At 38.0% G+C, this 24,858-nt stretch overlaps 1 protein-coding gene across 1 annotated transcript in view; it reads left to right on the top strand.

Annotated features, from left to right (window-relative positions):
- The first annotated feature begins 4,664 nt into the window (after positions 1–4,664).
- Positions 4,665–24,858, top strand: part of LOC121907197 (dehydrogenase/reductase SDR family member on chromosome X-like) — a 39,916-nt gene continuing 19,722 nt past the window's right edge. Inside the window, exons 1-3 of the mRNA XM_042426624.1 lie at positions 4,665–4,862; positions 6,757–6,864; positions 18,526–18,594. Of these exons, the coding sequence (XP_042282558.1) occupies positions 4,757–4,862; positions 6,757–6,864; positions 18,526–18,594 (283 nt within the window). The 5' untranslated portion in view covers positions 4,665–4,756. The remainder of the gene's footprint in view (positions 4,863–6,756; positions 6,865–18,525; positions 18,595–24,858) is intronic.

Raw genomic sequence — 24,858 nt, 5'->3', positions numbered from 1 at the left:
TTATCTGGTAATGATGTTCTGATTTTGTCTCCTTTTGTGCCAAGCGTTCAGTCCCGTGGTGTGTGCCAATCACCTGTTGATCAAACGTGTGTGGCTGCTCCTGTGTCTTTCTTGGATTTTCTGTTGATGAATTGCTGTGACACTCTTTCTTTGTCTGTTCAACCATTGCGGCTTCCACTTCAATCCACCAAGACCCTAAATAAGTAAAAGTACAAAAATATTATCAGCAAAATGTACTTAATGAATCAAAAGTAACAGTAATCTTTCTGGGGGTGGTCCTGTAGCTTAGGTCATGTCAGAACCTCTCCCTCATTTCCAGTCAGACTTAAAATACTATAAAAAGTACTAATTCTGCCTTAAAAATCCCCCCGTGACCAGTTTATTATTATTTATCACATTATTAGATTGTTAATACTGTTTCATCATAGACTCAAAGAAGATCCTTAAAGCGATTTCAATATAAGTAACTTGGATTAACAATCCACAGTTCTCTTTCTGTGCAAAAATGCAGTCTAAAGGCTTCTGCAGTCTAAATTAGACCAATCAAGCGGGTATCTTTTGAGCATGAAATCCTCCTCCTTGTGCTGCCACACGCAGTGTTTCCTTGTTGAGTTGTGTGGCACAGGAACAGTAATACAAAGCAGGAATTCGTGCTGCAAAAGACTAATTTTGGAATGTGAGCATTTTACTAACACTTGCAAAAATGTGAACTTTTCTTTTAACTAGTTTATACAGTACAGTACTGTGATTCCCAGTTTTATAGTCACAAGATAAATCTGAGGGAATGTGAGATGATCAGTGCGGTACAGAAATTGTACTCGTTTTTTTTACTTTTAATCAGATTTTACTTCTTTGGGCCTCAAAGAGTTATTTAAAGTTTCAAGGGGAAGTCTCTCTCTGGTGGAACTGCTAACAACTCCTAGACATCGAGAGGGAAGAAGCCCCAATTAAACAGTTTTTTGTGAAAGGGTCACAAGTAAAAACGGTTGGGAGTCACTGGTTTAGTCTTTAAAAATGCTTTGTATTTTATAAGCTTATCGTGTCAATGTGTGCTTTTTAATGTAAAATCTTCAAAGTTGTTAGTGGGGTAAAAAGTAATGTATTTCCATCTGAAATGTAGTTGAGTACACGTATAAATTGACATAAAATGGAAAGTGTAAGTGCCTCAAAATTTGACTTACGTACATTTACTTAATTACTTTCCACCATTGACAGCCTACTAGACTATCAAAATAATTCTTACTGTACAATACAAAGTGAATGGCCTCCTTCATTACTAAAAATAAACATCAGTCAGTCAACTCCCACTCTCACAAAGGTCTTACTACATCGAATGATTTAGTGATCACCATTATGGGGAGGTGACTCAGTGCTGCCTGCTTTCCTTTCACAGTTATTTCCAAGAGGCTGAAATAAACAATCATCCAACATGGCAAGATTGAATAACAACTTTGCTCTTTTAATCCCTGGCAGCTTCACAGTCATCAATTACACACATTAACACAATGTAACCACTTCCAGCTAAGCTTGAGGGTGTGTCTTGCTCATAAACAGGTGGATAAATGAGTTTCACTACCAGTAAGCATATATTTACAGGGATACTCTCATAAATAAAATTAGGCTTTATATGATCCTTTTTTGGTTTTTGACATAGTAGATCATGTAATTAAACATTTCCATTTATATATAGATAGTAACTTGGTGCTTGCGATCACTTCAGCACTGAACCAACTGAGAGTCACTGTTCTCAACAAACTCAGCTGTAGAAAATAGGGTAAATTATTAAAAATGTCACCTTCACATGGGGTTCTATAAGTCCCTGAAATGGTATAAGGTGTACAGTATCTACTGTACACAGATTGGAAGTCATGGTGTGTGACGTGGAGTGTCACCAGCTTATCTCTGGAAGTGGAAATCATCGCTGTGATCTGCACTGTTATGATACCAGCTAGGCCTTGCATTTGAAATCTGATCTTTTTTTTTCTGCATATTTATCGAAGGAAAATTTAGTGCCAATTAAATCATTGAATCAGTGTTCAGGTGGTAGAAAAGTCATGATTTTCACAGCTGAGGTCTCATTCGGCTAATTATCACAGCAGCATGACTAGAGTAGCCTGTAATAAGAGTAGATTGGTGGACTCAAGTGATCCTAGGAGAAGAAAACCTAACATCCACCCACTTCCTCTGAGTACTGTAAGAGGAGCAATATTACTGCATACAGACGCTGCACTGCTCCAGAAACATGCGTCTATCTGGGAAATTATAGATCAAACTAGTGTGTCATCCCTCTGTTGCTTCTATCGTGTGTGACCACTCTGGCAGCAGTTAATGAGATAGTCTGCGAGCTGAAGAGAGCAATATGCTGGATCTACAGAGAGGGATCATACGGCACATCAAGCAGCCAAACAGCAGGGACGAGTCCTCTCCATCACATGCTGATTCTGCCTCTGCAGCTACAACTACAGTGATGATGTATAGCTGCTGAAGATCCAGTTTTTTCAAGGTCAGCTAGTCAGTAACAGTGGGACACATGAACAGTTAGTCAGCTCGGTAATCTCAAGAAAAGATCATGTTTAAATTAGGATTCAGTGTGAACAGGTTTTAAAACCATGGTGGAAAGTAACTAAGCACATTTACTCAAGTACTGTGCTTAAGTAGATTTTTGAGGTAGCCCTACTTGTACCTCACTTGAGTATTTCCATTTTATGCCACTTTATACTTCCGTTCCACTACATTTCAGAGGGAAATATTGTACTTTCTACTAGATTTGACATTATGGATAATATAACTAGCTTTTAAAATACAACACATTGTTAAAGATGAAACCAGTGGTTTCCAACCTTTTCGGCTTTTGACGTCTTACAAAAAGGAGTGTGTAGTTGGGGTCGCATTTCAGATGTCTATGAGTTGTTAACAGCTCCATCGAATAGTGATTTTTCCCTCTAAACTTCTCACATGCTTCAATTTCAATAAATGTTCAAATGATCCAATATTTCACCAAAAATCAAAGAACAGAGAAAAAGTCCAAAAACTGAAAACAGATTTGTGTATCAGAACTTTGTTTTTTCGTCTTCTCCCGTTATGCATCATCTTGTGAGACACCGTGGCGTGGGCCTCTGCAGATGATGTGTGAGCTATGAGCATGCACAGATCATGGATATATAATAAGAGCTGGATACTGGACTAAAAATGGCACCCATTCAGTCCTGTAGGAATTGCTCGCCTAGCGCATACGCCAAAAAAAGTTTCTAGCTTCCGGGTTTGCTTCCGCGTTGTGTGGCCCACTGAATATGAGCAGTAGTGTTTCCCCCACTGGCCCCGCCTGTGAGCTCCCGCTCGGCCCATAGACTTTACATTGTGATGACGTCACAGATTTTAAAATCACTTTTCTCGGCTCAAGGAAAGTTTTACAAACATAAGACCTCCATGGATCAAAAGTTCATAATAGAAAGAGTTTTACAGGCATCTCTTTTACAATGGTGGTCTATGGGGAAAATGCTTTTTGGGCCGCAGGGGGATTTTTTGCTGCAATACCGCGAGTGGCCACTGGGAAAAACTGGCTGCAAGGCTGAGCGGAGGCGCCCTATCCAGCTCTTATTATACATCCATGGCACAGATGTGTTAATGCACAATGTGTTGTTCGTTGCAGTATTCTCCACGTCAGGGGGTGTACAAACAAAATATTCTGTGAATAATCAAAAAGTCAATGAGTGTTCTTTGTTACCATTTCCAGTCTTTGTCTACTTTGTTCTAAGTATCAGGACATGGAAAGAGTTGTTACAAAGTTATTTCCCTGCTTTGTGGCGTGGTCACTTTCTGACAATACGTAAAAGATGTACTATAAAGACATATGAAATTAACTACAATAGAGAAAGCGGAAGTAAAGGAAAGTAGACAACAGTAGTAAACTAAGACATACTGCCAAACATTGCATTTGTGTACTGTAATTACAGTTGCTTGTCCATCTCTCAGTGTTTGATGAACTGGGACAACCATACCAGCTCCATCAGAGTTGGCAGGACCACATGCGCAGTGTGCTCCTAGTTACAAAAATTCAGAGGTGCACGACCAAACGCCGTGACCACTCGCGGAGCCTTTGTGCTCAACGTGAAAGACGTGATGATGACACTTTAGGTGCCTGCACACTCGTGCTGGGGACACTGCGTCGAGCATAAACCTAGCTTCAATTATCTCACGACCCCTCAGATTCATCTGCTGACTCTTTGCAGGGGCCTGACCCCTATGTTGGGTACTGCTGGACTAAACTAGCTAACTGTATATAAAGTAGTTCAAACTAGCTCCACCTCCAGCAGCTACAACAGTAACATGCTGCTTACACACTGATGCTTCAGTATTAATAATCTAATGATGTCATATATAATAATATATCAGTCAGAGGGATAAAACCACCACTTTTACTGCAATACCTTCTATAATTTTGCTGCCAATACTTATGTACTTTTACTGAAGTAGGATTCTCATACAGGACTTTACTTGTAATGGAGTATTTTTACATTGCTGTATTGGTACTTTTACTGAAGGATCTGAACACTTCTTCCACCACTGTTTAAAAATAAGTATCTGTGGCAAATGTTCATTTAAAGGTACGACAAGGAAGGAAGCGAGCATGTAGTCTATATCACATCATATTGGGACGCGTCCCATAGACGGAACTGCACTTTCTGCCCGGAGCGGCCCCTCCTCCGCTGCCTGCACCGGTCTCTACCTCAACGTGACAGACACAGAGCAGACCAGGATGTTGTCTTATATTCGGTCGTATCTTCTACCTGTTGTCAAGCTTTACCTGCTTGGTCTGGAGGTTCTGCTGGTTCAGCTGTTCAGCAAAACTTTCAGGTTACCAGGTCGGTTCAACTCCCAGTGAAAGTTGCTAGGCTTCATGTAGCTATGTTGAGAAGTTTAGCTCGGTGTCACAGTCAGTGTTATGTCCCCGTGAGTCATTAACGTCGGTATGTTGTGGTTTATAACCACATTAAGAACATACATAACGTTAATTAGGACATTTAGGAGCCATTATTCATCTCGGTGGCCCAGCCAGTTAACGTTAAGCTAACTAACTTAGGTTGTTATATTAGCTAACGTTAGCTAGTTAGAGATAAAGACAAAGGTCTAAACATGAATGATATAAAATGCTACCTGGTGTGTTATGTTTGCCGAATTCAGCAGAAAAGCTTTACGTCTACTGTTGTCCTCAAAATGCTTCTTTTAGAAGCGTGTATGTGTGTTGCCAAGCTATTTAGGTTTAAATTGCCACTTTCTGTAATGCAGTTTGGACTGCTGTGGTAATTCATTATACAGCTGTTAACAAGCCAATCAAAGCGCTTGATTGACAGTACAATCAGCTACCAACTAATGAAATTCAGTACATACTGAATCTATAAGAAAAGTGCAGTGCAGCAACCCAGCATTGTCTTCCAGCTGTGCACTCAGGAAACACTAAGAATTAAACGTGTAAAGGATCATAATGGTTCTGTGTTTGGTGTTGTATTTGATAAAACTGGTGACATTTGGACAACAATAGCATATAAATGACACTTAAAGGCAACTGAATGAACTGCATCACTGAATTGTGACGCAAACTTGCACAATACACCGAGGTATATTCATCATATTCACCCCTCATCTGATGATAACGGTCTTTGTCAAAGCACTGTCATACATAATATTTAATATGAGTCATCAAAAAAAGGGGAAAGAAAACCAGTGCAGTCATGGCTTGAAAAAAGAATATAATGCTTTATTTGCCAAGTAGCAAGTACAAGGAATTCAATGTGGTCCAGATGTCAACAGAAAAAAGCAATAAACATGAACATTAAACAGTAAACATAAATACAAACATAACAGTGTAAGAAAGAGAAGGACAGTAATTTAAAGATTCTGTAGTGGGGGTGGACTATGTGCTTGCATATTGACATGATAAAGACTATGTGTGTGCAAAAAGCAGAATATAAATAGAAGTATAAATACCAATATAGGTATAAATATGAATTTGAGTGTAAATAAACTATGTGTATGTATTAATAGGATATATATGTACAGTTAGAAATTAAAGAATAAAATCTACTAACACCCACACAGTGCAGGACAGACAAAGACACAGTAAACACAGTATGAATTTGAATGAGTGAATAACCTTGCTAATGCACAGTAACAAAGTGTTTTTTTCTAGTAAGTAAATCTCAGTCAGACAGTTTGATCAGTCTCAAACATTTCAGAAAATGTTTCCGCAGCCATGGTCGGACGCCGCTTTAGATGTGGACTTTCTTAAAGTTTGATGACATTTGTCCTGCATTCTCTTTTTTACTTCAGTTTTGACTGAGCCACTTCAAAAAATATTACCAATTCATTCATTCATATTCATTGACTTTCCTGACTGATGTGAACAGAATGCTGATACATACAACAGAGATTTCACTATGACAATTCATGCAACACTGTTGGTGTATGGTGGGATGTCTGCAGTTATTATTCCTGTAGTTCTTTTTTTTTGAAAGACACTGTACAAACAACTCAGTAAAAGTGTAAGATCCAAAATCCTTCAATCGGAATATTGTTATACAGCACCATAGGGATTAAAAACCTAGATAAAGTCCGTCTGAGTTTCGCAGACATTCAACAGGTTCAACTATAAGGACTTCTCATGTCTCGAAATAGCGACCTTTATTGGAGGATGTAAGCAGATTCCTTATCAAATGACATTCTCTTTGATATCTCTGTGTCCTCTTCTGCTTCTGCCAGTGATGCCCAGACAAGATGGCAAGGTTGCCATAGTGACAGGAGGAGGCAGGGGAATCGGCTATGAGGTAGTCCGCCACATGGCCAGACTGGGGGCGCATGTTATCATAGGTACAGTATCAAACACCGCACTGACACGCAAATGAGAAGAGGGTTAGGAGAAGCCTTTTGACAGGGAGAACACGTATGTAAAGACTGCCTCCATGTATGTGCCCTTTCATAATGATGAAATGCTTTACAGTTAATTTACACAAAATGCGACAATAACAAAAATACAACAACAAAACATATCGCCTACAGTAACATCACTTTAAACAAAGGCAAGATACCCTGGGAAATAAACAAAAGAATGATGGATGAAGCCCTAAAAGCAGGTATACGCAAGTTAAATTAGAGAAAAGTAGATGATGAGTGTGTTGTTTTCCAAACTGCAGGCTTACACTCATTTTCCTGACTCATAAACCCTTTTAGATATTTGGTCATATTTCTCTGTTGTTGCATGTTTGCCGTCATTTAGAAATGTGAGTCAGAATAGTCTTTCCTCCTCTGCATTATATGAACACTGGAGAGTTTTAGGAGACAACTTTGTGTCAGACCCAAAATTAGGGGTTTGTCAAGCTTTACATCTGTGTGGAAGGACTCCAGCTTTCCAGTTAGAGGGATATTTCAGTATTTCTATTACAATTACTGGTTTGACAAAAATGGTGTCATAGTGCGTCAAACAAAAAAATGATGCTATGTGGCAATATCTCCCTTTTGCCTTGCTGTATGACTCTCCAAGGTCAGAACATGCATGGGTACGGTGGGGGAAGAAGGTAAATAAAGTGCAGTTTTACAGAGTAGGCTGAATACTCTCATTATTTTGAATTAACATCACATAGCGCAAGCTGTGTCCAAAGCGGTCACATGTCCACGGCAACAAACACGACAAAGCAATCTGTCAAAGCACTTGCATGCTGCATGGTGTGAAACTGATGGCAGAATAACCTTGTCTCGCTTCAAACACTGCTAAACAGGTTGCGATTGGTTTCAAGTGGTGCAGCAGTAACACAGAGAGAACTGAAAGGACTTGTGTCAGGCTGCGTAGAGGAGTAAAATGTTGCAGACAAGTGAACAGAACAAGACACCGATGACAGTTAAGGGTTGGTATGACTTTTAGAAAGTAACACAAAAGTAAGTGACAAGTTAGGGAATGTCATTACAACTTTAGGAGAGTAATGAATAATTAATTACTTTTACTTACAGTAACTGGTACTGATTAAAGAATAATCCACTGACCTCACTATGGATTATTTTCAGTATTTTTTTTACCTTTGAAAACTGTTTCTGAATGGGGTGAGTGAGAAAATTTCCAGTATTGCTCAGTGGAGTCGGGCCCATGTTTTTTGTTGGGTTACTAAGAGACTGGGCTACAGATAACACCCTCTTGTAATAAAGTAATGTGTAGTCTACAATAAACTAAACCATGGCTCTGCAGTGCCAGTCTTATTGAAGGCGTCCTCTGTGTGTTCCTACTTAAAATCCTGTTGTTGTCAGAGATTCTTAATTAGTATCAGGCGGTCAACAGCGCATTCACATGCCTCTTAACACCCCGTTGATCCCTCTTAAGGTTTAGAATAACATCAAAACACTTTGTTTTCATCATTAGAAGGTAGTGTGTGTGATGCTCCAGTGTGAGATGATGTAAAGACTTCTTGAGCTCAGCTGGGATTAAAAAGCTGTTATCAAACTGGATGTTAAATGCAAATTTAGGATTATGAGGGGCTTTTTTTTTTGCATAAAACAAGGTCTACAATTGTTCAATTCATTATTTAGTAATATTTAATTTTGGAAGATAACTACAATACCACAGTCTCGTAAAGGAAATGGTGAATATGGTTTTCTCTTGCATCAATGTGTAATTGTACTGTGCACAGACACAAAAATACTGATTAACAACATACAAACGGTATGTATCAATATTTAAACAAAGTGAAAATGTGTAATAAAATAGAAAACATTTATTTCAAATGTGATTTATAAAGAAAGTTCTTGATAACTATACTGGAGACATTAATTGCCCATTTGAATTGTCTGTGTAAATGGCTGAAATAACAATATATCACTAATTGTAAATTTATAGTGCCATCAAAAACCAAAATATATATTGACAGTTTCCTTTCCAAAGGTTGAAGAAGTAAAAATTGTCTTGTCTTTTTCTCGCAGAAGTCACTGACATCATCACACTTTGTTAATACAGTAATGGCTAAATTTTCTGAAGAAAATGTTGGCGTGTTCGCTGCTGAAGTCTTGCCTTGAAACAGTCTGAGTTACAGTTGAAGGGCAGTCAACATATAAATACTGAAAGAGGGTCAAAGAGCAGTTAAAAATCAATTGCTGAAAGAACTTACAGTTTGAGTGAAGACTGAACGAAGTCCTGAAAACATTTGAATTGTCATTTGATGAGTAAGAGATGAAAGCAGTTGAAATGTCAGTCGAGGTGTAAGTGGTAAAAGTAGTTAAAATTTCAGTTGAAGATTGAAAATCAGTTCAAGTGCTAATTGAGATTTAACAGGTGAAAGCAGTTGAAGTATCAGAGAAAGTGATGAAAGCACTCCATTTAGAGTGCAAGTTAATGAGTTAAATAATATATAATAAAATAATAATACTATGATTCAACCTCAGTATTTCTAAAATCCTGGATGTGGCCCAGGAAACACATGCTGGATGTTGCTAGACATACAGTATATTGGAAATTCCCATCCCTGAGAGTCTAAATACCAGCAAAAACCACCAAAACTCTAAATAATGTTTCCCACTGACAGTGTGCACCTGGTACCACTGTTCACAGCATGTATCTCACAACAACAGGAAAGTAAAATACACAAGATTAAAGCTTTTATTAGATGGTACTGTCAAGACAATTGTGTCAGTACAACAAATGTATGTAAATCAGCTCATTCATTAAATATATTAATGTAAATAATTAGTAAATAGCTGAATAAATGTTTTGGTTGTAAATACACTATGAGGAGATAAAAATCGTTTTTATCTGTCTTCTAAAACAGAAATGGACATTGAGGGATGGGAAGTTTTAACATAGGCTATGTCAGGCATGTCTTTCTTGACATCGTTATGATTAAGTTAAGTTTTATCAATCTTATATTAAAATGTCTTAGCGTCAGTACTGTTTTCTTCTTCAATTTCTTTGGTTCTTCAACTGTCCAGCTCTCAAAACTTCTCTTTTTTCATTTATATCCCATATTTCCATTTCTTTTGTGGCCATGTTCCCAAACCATCCCCCAAATGCACCCTGCAGCCACGTTATTGGCTTGCCAAAATCCAATATGGAGATATTTGCAAAATGATGTTCATGTTCAAAATGTTAAATTCAGAGCCAAAAATCTTACACATATATCTGTGGGAAGTGTTTATTTCTGCATAAAAATGTAGGGAAATATAAACATATTATTACAGTAACAATCTTGGTGAAAAAAAAAGGGTGATTTGAACAAAGCTTGGTTAAACAACTGCACAACAACCATTTATTTGATCTTCCAGACAGAATCTGACATGCTGTTTAGAGGCTCATCTGTTACTGTACATCTCTAGTCTTCTCTGTGGTGGAGATACAAGAGCAGTAAGATGGCTTCCTGTTTAATTGCTTGTATTGCTGTGCTTTGTTCTTCTGTCTGGAGGGTTTTGCTGGGGATCTATGGGGATCTGAAGTGCATTTTCCTTTTCATTTAAGATCCCTCTTAGCGATACTCCACAAACGGCAGCTGAACTAACTGCCATTAGCATCTTCTCGACTGTATACTCTCCAGTGGGGCTTGATGTCATTTCTGCTGCTCCCATTAAACTAACAAGATCAAGTTTTACTTGAGTTTTACTCTTTGTATATCCTTGTATATTTGTAGCAGGGATGCACCAATTGCGTTTTTTTGAAAAGCCTGACCTGCCGATACTGAGCCCAGCAGATACCGATTTTCTTTAGTTTGATATAATTAGCAGCCTACAAAAAATGGTAAAATAAACAATTTAATGGTCTGCATATAAAACACAGATTAAACAATTTATCCAAATGAAAACAAAATAAAGCTCAGCAGGTTACAGAACTTATGACATTTTTTTCTACTATGTATTTTTCCCTCATAGCAGACAATCTATTTCTGAACAGAGCGAATAAGGAAACAGACCTGATAAATACAATATAAACACACTGAAACAGTGGAGAAAGTAAAGACTTTTTGTTCAACATGCTCATTGAAGAACAAGTTGTGTTAGCGGTGGGAGAGAAACCCGACTATGGAGAAGTGCATTTACACGAAGATTTTGAGTATAATCTGTGTAAGGTAACATAACCTGGTTACTCTCAATAATCTGATGTTCTCGCTAGTCAGCGCAGCAGCAGTACGACATCAGATCGGCTAATACAATCGGCTCCATAGTCAGACAGACCTGCTGGTTCCAGTCTGAGCCGATTAGACATAAAGTTGGCCGGTTTCGATCGGTGAACCCCTAATTTGTAGTCCACAGTAACTGGGTTTGGCTTTCTCCTTAACTGAATCATCATCAGAGTCAAACACAGAGCTATCAAAGTCTTGTGGTCATTACAAGGAGACCGTTTCACTTGTTGACAGGGTAGAACAGCTAAACAGGGATTTTACATTTTACAGTCTGAATAAAAAAACACTTATCACCAAAATCATAAATTACAGAGATTTACTTCCTGCCCTGCTGGGACTGCAGATGCAAATTAAGTTGAAGATAATGGTGCAGTAATTTTTAATTGGGCTTGTCCCTTGAAAATTAAACAGTAAAGTAAATTAATTTAAGTTATAGGTCAAAGTGTCCAGGTGAAACATAATAAGCGATCAGTAATTGCAACTCCCATTTGGTCAAACACACACATTATATTTTCCAATGTCAACAATGTTTAAGTATGAAATAACAGCTTTTACAAATGCTTTTCTTTTCTTTCACTTTGCTTTTTTCCAAAGGGCAATACAGCAGTTGTTTCAGCCATGAATTATCAACACAAGAGATAATAAACATATAAAGCTGAATCAAATGTACAGTATGTATTTATATGATAAATTCACAGCAACTTAATGCAACTGCAATTGATATAATAATTGAGGAGAACTTTTGATTGCTTTCATCACGTGATTGCTGTCAGTCTGGCAGCATTGTTTCCTTGGAAAAAAAGTTGATATGGTAGTCTAGCAGACATGAAGAGAGGGTCTACAGTTTATAACCCAATTTAAATATGTCATAGTCTACCGATAATATAAAATATTATATCAAACATTTTTATACTGTATATCAAACACCCTGGCAAACATTGCTCAGAGCTGGTTGTGGTATTTGCTATGTTGCCTTTGAAATATTCACTATTCTGCTACTTCTACACTCTATTTCATAGCAGTAGTAGTAGTAGAAGTACTACTATAGCAGTAGTAGTAGTAGTAGTATGGCACGTTTTCATATTACAGCTGCTCGTCTGCGCAGAGTTTACATCCCGACAGCAAGCAGAGAATATGAGGAGGAATCATGCTGTTACCCATTATAATTAGGCCATTACCATAATAAGTGACAGGCAGTTGAGGTGGCAGTGATGAATACTGACAGGGATTCATTCAAAAACTGGTAATGTACCATGAAATTATTGAAAAATCACAGTAAAACATTGACTTTAGTACAAAATTGTTTTCCATACATAAAAATCATCTTCAGGTGCAGGACCTTACAGCTCTAAGATGCTGTGCAAATAACAGCAATGTTTTTTTGGCTTTCAAGGCAAGAGTGTATTTTCCATTCAGTTCACGAGCTTTAAAACTTTGAAGAAAACTCTGCTTTATTCATTCAGTGTGTGTGTGTGTACCGCAGAGTCAATGTCAGATTATCCTTGGAGACTGAGCAGAACATGAATGAGACTTGAGCGTAACGTATGATTACACTCAAAAAAATCAATACATTAAGAACTTTAAGTGTCTGTTGTAATCTGAGTCAACCCTATGTGTATTGAAGCTGATCCCACAGGACTCTTAGTTTATCTCCATTTCATATATTTTCATCTCTTGAGATAATTCATGAAGTGAGAATATTCATGGTAAAGTGGATTCCTCTCTGGTAATGGAGTGGATGCATATTTCAGGTGGAGTGGTAGCATAGTGCTCGTGTGAGGAGAGTTTATGGATTGAGCGCCTGCACTGTCAGATACCACAGCTGGATATTAAACAGCGTGCAATTGCACTTGAAGTGGTTTTGGTTACATTTTTGACTAAAATGAGACCTTTTAAGCTAGAAGATAATGAAACATGAAATAAAATCCCTGTTGAAAAATGCTAAAAAATGCTGCAACAAAAAAATATATTTTTGACAGAAAATAAAAGATGACAAACGAGGTTGTGTTGAATACTGCCGTAGTGTGAACGACTGGAAATAAATTACTTATAGCACGCCTTCATGTGGTGCAAAGGAACACAATAAAAAGAATGAAAGTAAAATTGTACAAAAACAGAAAATATGTGCTGCAGTATGTGAGTAATTCTGTGATTCTTGTATACATATTTACTTGAATATAGTAAACAAACATGAACACAACAGTCATTGTGGACTTAACCAGCGTAACAGATGTAACACAATGTCTTGTCATGGTTTTACATATGGTACATTTTCAGTGGTTCAAAGAAAGATTTTGTGTTTTCATTCTGCTAACTGGCAATAATATTTTCATTTCTGGACAAGTTCATTTGTAATTCAGATATCCTAAAGAGTATTATTAGTATTTGCAGTTATGACTGTAATGATAATTATCATTAATGAGTTCTGGTAACCTTCTGTCTCTTAATCAGTGCCGACTTCCTACATTTCATAAAATCATAAATGAAAATGACAGTTTCAGCCTTCCAAATATGCAGAATAATAACTGAATGCATTACTTCATTACTCTGAAAAGTGCTGTTAAATTAGGTTTATATAACACATTGTGTTATGTGGGACTGATAAATTGAACTCACAAAGGAAATCATCTTTGTCTTCTGAAAATCCACATTATTGCATTACCTACGGAGGAAGCAAAGGTCTCTGGAGGACAAATTTGTTACATCAGATTTGATGAAATGTATCAGTGAACTGTCAATCATGCTGCTCTGATGAGTGTTATGCAGTCTTATCACCTGAGATTTACCTTGGGAAATATGCACATCCATTTATGCCAATAAACCTGTTTTTGACCGTGGTGAGAAATCTTCTGCCTACACTGTCTCACACTAAGAATGGGCAGCAAAGCACACAGAGCGTCACCCTCAGTATGGGTGACTTATATGAAAGTCCAGCCGTTTGCCAACAACAAATAAACATGCCGGATGTGTAACGCAAAAACTAAAAATATGAGACTGCTGACTTACTAGGAAGAAGTTTAATCACCAGTACCTGATATGTGTCAAGATGTATTTCTGTAAAATTATTCATAACCTGCAGTTAAACCTCACAACACAACAGAGAATTACTCCCTGCTCCACATCAGTTATATCTTTAAAACAATTACAACTAACTGACAGTCACACACTCATTATCAGTAGGTCCATTCATACACTTGATAGATCACTAAAGTATTGATAATTGAGCCCAATAATTCATTTCTCTATTTATGACACCAGATGTAAACTTGCAGCAACATGAGTGAGCTGTCTTACCATGAATCAGTAGTTTCTCATAATCTTATAAGCAATATTTATACTTCTAACAATAATTTAACACTTATCTGTCACTTACGTTCAATACCGCACTTGCATATCCAATGTGCAGTATAATGTACAATGTATTTGTATATATGTTTATCATTCTCTACTCCCTCCCGATTTACTCCTCTCTTTTTCACATTGTTAATATTTTACTCAGAACTTTAATTGGAACTAAAGCTAGAAGAAGCCGTATTTCAATGCCCTCAATGTTGCCACCTGCTTTGTTGTTGCACATGTGACAGTAAAGCTCCTGAATCTTCCTCCTGAACTACAGCATTTTTAAATGCTGACCAGATTTGCTTGAAAACAACCTGTGACACCTCTAAGTCATTGTTATGTCAAGTTGTTAGGGCGTTCTCTGTGTGTCCCAACATTAAATACATTTTTATTTATGCAGCACTTTTAAAAGGCACTTAAAGATGCTTTAAACGGCACCTTTGAGACATTAACTTAACATCACTTTTGGGATTCCTGCTACTTACTAGGAAAACAACTAGTCTGGCTCTGCCCGTTTAAAAAGTACCCCAGCAACATCTAAGCAACATCTCTAAAGCTGAAAAATTAACATGTATCTCATTTGTGTAACCCATATTTCAACAGAAATATAATATATATATATATGTATAATGCCAGTTGTAGAGGGAGTTACATGCTTGAGCTTTTTCTTTGCTAACAAAAGCCAAGCGTGCAGCGTCTCAAAGTCTTTTTGTCACAGTGAAGTCGCCAGGTTTGTCACCTTTTACCTGTAAAGACAAACCATTTTGCAGTGTCCAGCGTAACATTTTCTTCTCCACTGGCCCACTTGGCCAGTAGATCAGAGTTTTGCTGGCCCGTTGTATATTTTCACTGGCCCAGCAGCCAAAAAATGAAAATAAGCCTTTTTTTCCATAACTTTGGTGATTTATACATTGTATATATAATACGTACAACAGTGAAGTTCCCTTTAGATTTGTTTGTTTTGCTTTAGTTATGGATATGTAAAGTTGATATATTACACACATATGCAAAATATAAAATTAGGCACATATTGGATCAGTAAATGAATGATGTATAAATGTAGGTTTCTCCATATTTTGTGTAAAACCATACACAGGGATAAGGGAACATTTCAGCGAGTATCAATGACCTTGATAATAAACTCTTGTCAAAAACTGAGACAGTGCTGAGAGATCTGCAGAAATGTACTCGTTAAGATAGAACAGTGAGAGAGAAAGAACATAATGACATTTCTTTGTGTGTGTGCGTGTTCACTCCAGGCTCCTTCTGTCTGCTTCTGCGAGCCACCTGTCCACTACAGACATGGTGTTGAACTGTAATGAATGAATGAAAAGGAGAAATGCAGAGGAGGAAAATGAAACGGAAACTAACAGCGTCTGTCTCCACAGTAAATCATCTGTTGAGTGTTTTAATGGTTATTTATTTGTGCCTAAGAATGTAACCGCAGTGAAACAACCAGAATATAACATTTTATTTCACTCATTCACTGCTTTGTTCTCACTACCGCCGCTCCCTCTCCTCACTGCTTTCTCTCTCTCTCGCTCTCTTCTTTTTCTCTCGTCTTTTTTTATAATGAGTCAGGAAGCTGACAGCAAAGCCTAACTTCACTTTTTTTCTTCAAACGAAGAGAAGTGTCCTCCCCTCTAAACTGTATATCCACGACTCCAACCGGCCTGTCACTGGCCAATCAGCTTCGGTTATGTTGGACCCTGTTGTCGTATCTGGAAACCAACACTATAACCAGAGATGCTGCACAGAAGTACTGCGCAGACTACATGAAACTCATGCATGTTAAACAAACAACACAAATAGTATGAATAAGACTACTTAACACACAGACATGAGATATTAAACTTTGTACAAGTGTAGGTGTAATTTTCTCTGTATATGAAGTTGTATGTTGGGACATTCTTACTCTGTGTCACACTCAATTTATCCATTTGTTCGGTAGTGGCAAGATTATTTCAGTAATTAATTAGGTTACATTTTTAACCCCTAGCTCAAAATATTTAGTAGGCAAATTATTTCCTCAGGGCATATTTTTAATCAGTGGCTTTTTTAGTGGTGAGCTTGGACCGAAAGTGGTTTTGTGCGTGTGGAAATGTGTATTAAAATTATATTCAGCGTTCTCAGTGACTTTTGGTTCATTAGCAGAGAAGTCTGTTGAGGAGCAACAATTAAGAAAAAAAACCCATATTTGTATGTGTGTGTGACCCTTGTGACGCGTCACCCGGAAGAGCTGCATCCTTCAGCCATGCCTAAACCGCAGTGCATCAGGGTAAATGATGCTTTGCCCTTGAAAAGGCCTGCGTGATAATCCAAGATTAGTGTGTCTGTCTGTGTATATATGTGTGTGTGTGTGTGTGTGTGTGTGTGTGTGTGTGTGTGTGCAGAGAGAAAATGTGAGTGCACACGTTGGCTATTTGTGAGTCTACACAAAAAGAGAGTTTGTGAGGAGAATCCTAACATTTGAGAAGTGGGCATCAGCTAATGTCAGGCTAATGTTTTCTCAATCAATGTTTCGTCAATTGACTAATCACTTAATTGACTAATTATCAGCACTGTCATAGGCAGTGAGAGCATGAGTCTGTCCGTGTGTTTGTGTGTTCCCGCCTCTTTCTCTTCCATGTGTCTTTCTCATATTTTCACCCTCTATTTCGAAACATTTCCTTCTCTCTTTAATAGAAGCAAGGTTCATTTGTATGCAGACAGCCTCTGTAAACAAAAAGCCTTCCTGAGTCAGAGTCAATGACTGTATCTTTCACCAGGGCATCTGTGCATGTTAGAAATATTAAAAATATTGAATGTACTGTTAGTAGCACTGTATCTAATGTTAGAGGAAGACACAGTTTGTGTTATGGGAAGTTCTGACCCATGGTTCAACATGCCTGTTCATATATAAAAACATGTTGTGTATTTTTTTTTGTGTGTGAATAAATTTTATTATTTCTTGTTTACATAGCAGCACTATAACTCAAAGATATGGGTAATAAATATGACACATATACCTACGAACGTATATGCATATATACACACATAGACACATGTGCACATACATATATAGATACATACATATACATTTACCTGCACAAATACATGTTTTAAGTGGATTAAAAAAATGATCAGTCAATACAATACCCTCATTCTTATGTTAATGCAACCTTACTGATATAGTGGCGATCCTGCTTATCTACCCCAAACTATTTAGTTCTACCTTTGATCGATATTTAGTCTAGTAAATGTTTTCTGTTTTTTTATGAAAACATGCTATTTTGGGTTGTAACTGAACATTGCATGAATGCTATGGTCCCCTCCTTATAAGACAAAAGCATTAACAAGCAGGATAATGTTTTACACACATCTGGTTTCTTTCTGGATGCTGGGTCACAACAACACAAAAAAAAGAACGATAATAACGTAACAGCTTTTAAAAATGTGTCTCACCCTCCTAATTTCTGGTATCATAGTGTTTTTACCATCAGCTGTTAACTCTTGTTTGCTTACTTTTTATTGCATATCGTATATATATATTTGTATACAGGTATAATGAACTGTATTTTTAATACTGTACATTAGAGCTGCAACGAGTATTCAATTGACAGAAAATTAATAGGCAACTAATTTGATAATCAAATAGTCATGTTAGTCATTTTAATCAGACAAAACAGGATATTGGAAGACATCACTTTGGGCTTTAAGAAATTATAACTGCTCTCGCTTTTCATTTTATAGACAAAACAGTTAATTGAGAAAATAATTTGCAGATTAATCAATAATGAAAATACTCATAAGTTGCAGCTATACTGTATATTCTTTAAAATCAGGTTTGCAGACAAGCTCTCTACTGAACCAGAATGATCAACGTTCATAAATGTTCCTCAAGTGCCAAATGGTTGTATCAATTTTCATTTAAAAAACCCCCCCTGGAAATATATGTTTATAGGATGAACACACAGGACTGACAAAAAAACTATAAAATCATTTAAAGCCTCTATTGGCTTGTCAGACATTGTATTAACCTCCTTGTGTGTCTCCTCTCTTTCAGGTGGGAGGGATGAACAGGAGGGTCTAGCAGCTGTCAGAAGGATCTGTGAAGAGTACAAAGAGGCCAAAGGTACCATTGCAAACATGACTGTGAACACCACATGCACAAATGCTTGCACACGCATGCACTTTTAGCGTTTGAAGATAAAGGGCAGAACTGCAGCAGCGTGTCCCTCAGGTGTGTTTTTACAGTCTTAAAAAAAAAACACACTAACATAACCGGACACTTGCAGATGAACACTCGCACACAGAGAGCTTCCATGCTGGCTGGATGACAGGAGTGTTGTTGATGCACTGCGAGGAAGAGGAGGATGCAAGGGAAAGGGGGCTATGAGAAGTAGAAGAGGGGAAGATAAGTCAAGCACACTGTGAGCGGGGAGGTGGAGAGACAGGGACATGCATGACAAACAGACGAAATGTTGTAAAAGAAAGGGGAAAAAAAATGAAAAGGAGGTGGAAGGAGAATGGAAGAGGAGAAGGTGATGAAGGTGAGAGGAGACAAATGGTAGTACTGCAGAGATTTATTACTCCATTGACTAAAGCTTAACAGTGGTCTCTGTAACTCTCATGTTGAGAAATTGATTCGGGCGACCTTCACAGCACCATAAATTCCACCATAGTCTCACAACTAAGAAGCCTCATAAGTTATCCTTTTCTGTACCAAACAGCCTTGAATCTTTAACACCTTGCAAGACGTGTCAGTAGTTGTTTACCTCAGCTGATGTGTAGGAATTTCCAAGAAATCACTTGATGTGATTAAATAATTGATTTAGATTTTAAAGACAAGCTGAGATGTGAATTCTCTTCTCCTTTATTGTTATAATATATTTACATAATGATACTTATATAACATTTCTACGTATTTTATATTTTTTAAAACTGTTGTGAACACATTTGTAGAAACAGCATCTAACCACTGAGCCTCTGTCGCCTCTCCCCCAACATTCATTAAGTGACAACTGAGAGCTCGGACACTTGCTGTCAGCTGTCCGAATAGCTGTCGACAATTACCAATCCAAGCTGCCTCTTCCTTCGTTCAACATTTTGAAACATCCGTTGTACTAGTGAGTTTGTGTTCTACTTTGACAGCGGACATATATACACGTTGGTATGGCATTGGGCGCTGCTAGTCATTTTATCGATGTGTCAAGCAGCTGTCATATTGCTCCGAATGCATAAAAGTATATTGTGGGAAGAGGTCTATCTCTATCTGTCTTACAGCGATCATAACTCACTGAATAGTCAGTCAATTTTTCAGCGGTTTGGGTTCACAAAATGCCAGACGTCTATGTGTCATACAGAATACTCAGTTGATCAAAAATGCTGGTTTTCATATTAAAATACTTCTGTTTAATGAAAAGTACAGAAATAGAGACTCAATACGTTTTTTTTATTGTACATTTGACAAGTTTCACTATTCTGTTTTTTGATATTCATATTTTCGTGACATTTCTCACACTATTTACAAAATAGTCTAAAATGAAGATGAGTTGTGAGAGAGGTGAAGAGCTGGTCAACATATAAATACTGTTTATTCTTTCTTTGTCTTTGAGTCTTTAAGGGAGATCATCAGGTAGGTTCGCCAGCACTGGTTGGCTCCTATGTGTGCATGTGGCTATACAAATATAGAAGCTATAAATTCACTTCGCTTCACTCACAAACTTTATGTTTGTGCATGTTTTTTTTAGCCCTGATGAGCGCCAGGATGGTGTCAAGCTAACTGTGTTCTTATTAATGTGTCCATTTTGCTGATGGAAAATGACCAGACAAATCAGACAGGTAACAGATGGACCTCAGCTGGTTAAAAAAAAAAGTAGTCTTTTAAAAACGATGTTGGAATGATGTCAGAATAATGAAGTAGCAAATCCTTGTCCTTTTATCGGTAGTCCAGCTAGTAGACAGACAAACTCGATTTGACTAGCTATTTGATTGAAAATTTGATTGAAAATCAAACCCTAATCGTGAGAGGAAGTGACTTGGTTTCATTAACTGAACTGTGTGTGAATGTGTTGTACAAAAAAAGTTGTTTTTTTGATAGAATTCATTATCATTAGGGTATTGTGTGATAAAAAAAAGATAAATGACCCTCTAATACATTGTTTAATTAAATACACATCTATTATGTCCAAGTCTATTGATTAAAACTCTCATCATAAGATATTAGCAAACCTGATGACCTGCTGACCACAGGTTATACAGCTGTGGTTTGTCTTCCGTGGGCTTGCAGTGGGGAGCAGCAGAAAGCCGCCTGGCGGGCTCCCTGTTTGTGTGTAAGTGGCTGTCAGGTACAGAGACAGCGACCATGTAGCTGGTGTCATTGAAGTCGATTTCCCTGGACAGGGCCGTGGTGGAATTGATTACTTCTTTTGTAATTGGCAGGCACTGAGGCATAGGGGACAACGGGGGGGGGGGGGGAGTCTGTAGCCAGATGCTTGTGCACTGAATGAGAATGCGTACGTGTGTGTGTGTGTATGTGTGTGTGTGTGTGTGTGTGTGTGTGTGTGTGTGTGTGTGTGTGTGTGTGTGTGTGTGTGTGTGTGTGTGTGTGTGTGTGTGTGTGTGAGAATGAGATGGTAATGGATTCTCATTAGTATGTGAGGCAGGAGCTTTAAACATCTCTGTGCAAACGCCCTTTGGCATCCTTCCTAGTGTTTGCACATTTGTCTGTTATGAGAAATGGGAGACAACTCCTAATATACATGTGGGCTGCACGGGTGGCTCTCAAACCAAGGACCTGCGGGTGAATCCTTTAGGATCCTTTAGGGGATTTCAAGGTGTAATTAGAGAAAATATGTTAGTAATGTAAAAGATTGACTATTCATAGGTGTCAATTTGAACACCACTCTGATCAGGCACAATACTGAGTGCTCTACAATGCTTCCTCAAGTGGTGTCAGACTTATATTATAAGTTCTTAATCAGGTTATATTGTCCCTTGAGAGGAGCAGGGTAAAAGGTGTTTATCAATCATTAGACACTCCTACGATTCAGTTGTTTTTTTAATTGAGTTTTGTAAAGTTCAACACTGTATGCTGCATCTGATATGTGCTACGGACAATGCACATAAACAGTGTGCTCATTTCTTGATGAATAATTTGGGCTACAAAATGTCAGATGATAGTGAAAAAAACACTCTCCAAAGTTGCCGGAAGTCCAAGGCGATGTCGTTAAACCCAAAAAATAAATAATAATTTATTGATTGTCCACATTGTTTGTCATAAATTTGCCATCTGCTGCAATCTGCTCCTCAGTCCCTCTCTGCAGCCACACTCTCTCATCCCCAGCCCTCTGCATTGCTCTCCGTCTCAGTCTCCAGCCCCCGCTCACTTCTCCCAGGTCAATTACTTTCCTCCAACTCCCCAGACCTGCCATCCTCAAGCTGTCCACCAGATGCCCCTCGGACTTTTCCCTCCTCTCCCAACCTACACACCTGTTCCCACTTCTCATCAATCCTGCAGTTTTACCTGGCCTACTCCGCCTACTCCTCACCTGTAACTCATTCCCTCATCAGCCACTCACTACTTATACTGATCAATTTCCACTGTATTCTGCTTTGTTAAGTTGTCATGCTTCATGTCTTTGCTTTCTAGCCTCCAGTGTGTTATCTGTTTAGCTGTTGTTTGAAACCTGAAAACCTGTAATCTGCCTGTTTTGGCCTTCTGCCTGAATATTAGAGTTTGGATTCTTGCCTCCTCCCTTTTGGATACCCTTGCCTGCCTCACTTACTCTGTAAGCCTATGTCCCTCTAGTTTTGTCATTAAATCATTGAACCGTATCAGTCTGCCTAAATCATCTGCATTTGGGTCTTTCTCCTGTGTTCCTGTTAGCCTGCTTGCACCAGCCGTGACAGTACCCAGCAGTCATTTTCATTATCAATTAATCTGTTGATTATTTTCTCAATTAATTGATTAGTTGTTTGGTCCTGACCAACAGTCCACAACCCAAAGATTCTCTGTTTACTATATAAAAGACTAAATAAATCAGAAAATATTCACATTTGAGAGGCTGGAACCAGAGAGTTTGGACATTTTCTTTTAAAAAATTCAGTAGTGGGCAACTAATTGATTAATCGACTAATTGTTGCAGCTCTAAATATAATTATTTCTGGACTAAGCAGGACCTCTACAAAATGGACAGCCTCCACCCTAATAAGAAAGGAACCAAGCAACTAGTTTCTAACTTTATCCATTTATTGGCTTTTAATTCTCTCTGAGACACACCTCAGCATGACCCTTTCCACACTTCATTTCACCTCAGAAAAGCCTGTTTTACAACAGTGAGGGTCCCGCTGGCCTTTTCTGTAATTTTTTAAAAGTACCATTCCCGTTGTGACCAGCGACAGAAGGAACAGGTGTTCAGCAAGATGGTCACTCCATCTAATCATTCACATTCCCTGCCGGCCTATGTCTCCTCCACTGCCCCATGCCAAAAATATTCAAGACAGGGCTACTCAATATAAGATCTCTGTGAAATAAATCATTTGTGTGTAAGGACTTCATTTTATCACAGGATCTGGACATTTTTATGACAACTGAATCGTGGATGCAACCTGAGGATTTTACTCCTAATTGAAGCCTCCCCTCCTGGCTGCTCCTTTTTTCACCAACCTAGACTTTTGGGAAGGGAGTGGGGGTAGCTGTTTACTTCAGAAATAATTTAAATACTTCCTGTATTGAATTAGGACTGTTTTCCTCCTTTGAGGCACATCTATCTATTTGTATTTAAGGGGAATACCCAGTGTCTGTGCTTTCTAGTCTTCAGACCCCCCCCCCCCCACATCTTCTGCTTTATAAATGAATTCTCAGAGCTGCTATCAATATGACAGGATTTTAATTCTAGGTGATTTTAATATTCATGTCTGCTGCAACTCCTAACAGTATAAGTGTCGAATTTTTATCTCTGATTGATTCTTTTAATTTATATCTCTCACCAACGGGGCCCACTCACTGTCAGGGCCATACTTGATCATCTTGATCTTGTTTTATCTTATGGTCTTACATTATCTGACTTGACTCGTTGTGATCCTTGTATTTCTGATCACTGTTATGTTTTAATTTGGTTTTACCTCCTTGTTTTAGCTGCCCACGTACACAGTTACGGTCCATCCTTGATGAAATTGCACCATTTAAAACCAGGAAAACTAAACACATATACTAGTCATTGATAAATGAAAACATTGGTATGATAAAACATAAATGTTGTAAAGCAGAGTGTCAGTGGAAGTTCCCTGACCACCACAAGGACCTTACAGCTCTGATGAGCCTTTTTAATACTAAGATTAAAAACTCTAGACAAGCCTACTCTTCCCATCTCATTGAATTGAATATTTCTAATCCCAAGATGCGTTTTAACACTGTAAGCTATGCCACTGATGCTTCCCCTGTCCCATCTGTAGACGCTCCTCCTGAAACCTGCAATTAGTTTTTAAACTTTTTTACTCAAAAGATCTCCCTCACTCATCAGAGTATTACCTCAACCGTAGATCCTCCATCAGATTGTTTACCTGCTAGGCCTAATACTTGTTTGGATCTCTTCAACCTTGTCTCTCAACCTAAGCTGTTTTTTTTTTGTTTTTTTTAAGAAGTGTTTAACACAATTTGTCCTTTTATACTAAACATTTTAAATAGCTCCCTTTCTTGTGATACTATGCCCCATTATTAGTATTGTATTTCATGTGTTTGTTTCTTTCTTCTTCTTATTATTATTATTAGGGCCTGAGCCCAAAGGGCGAAGACCCTATTGTATTTTGTGTGTTTGTTTCTTTCTTATTATTCTTTCTTTATTAATCCGCCACTTCAACCCTAAATTTGACCCCCTAAGCATGCTCAAAAACTCATCAAATTTGGCACGCACATCAGGTCTGGTGAAAAATTTGATAAAATATAAAAATGAATCCCCAAAGTGCCAAAATGTGCTCGAGAGCACCACCTATGTATCTAAAATGGCTGGGTGTGCTCATCAAAGTACGGCTTTGCGCCAATTTTGGACCCCAATCAAACGCTATCGCTTCCTAGGGCGTTAATGTTATCGGCTTCAAACTTTAATACATGACTTATCACACTGTGCTGAACAAAAGTTTGTAGCTCTGTACTGCAGTTTTGCCTTTATTAGGGCCCAAGCACCTAGTGGTTCGCTCACACTCTCCATTCAAGTATATGAGTATTTCTGTGTCCAGCTACAGTTACTTATTGTCTCTACACACCTGACAGTACACATTTCAATCAAACTTTGACCAGGTCATGTGGGTTAAAAGTCTTTACTTTTCTAAAAATAAACTTGATGAAAATTAGGAAATTAATTTGTTTTACACACAAACTCATCTAAAGTTTTCAAAT

This window comes from Thunnus maccoyii, chromosome 11 (assembly GCF_910596095.1).
Source record: "Thunnus maccoyii chromosome 11, fThuMac1.1, whole genome shotgun sequence".
Classification (NCBI taxonomy): Eukaryota; Metazoa; Chordata; class Actinopteri; order Scombriformes; family Scombridae; genus Thunnus; species Thunnus maccoyii.
Note: the sequence above shows the minus strand (reverse complement) of the source record. Positions and strands in the feature narration are given on the sequence as shown.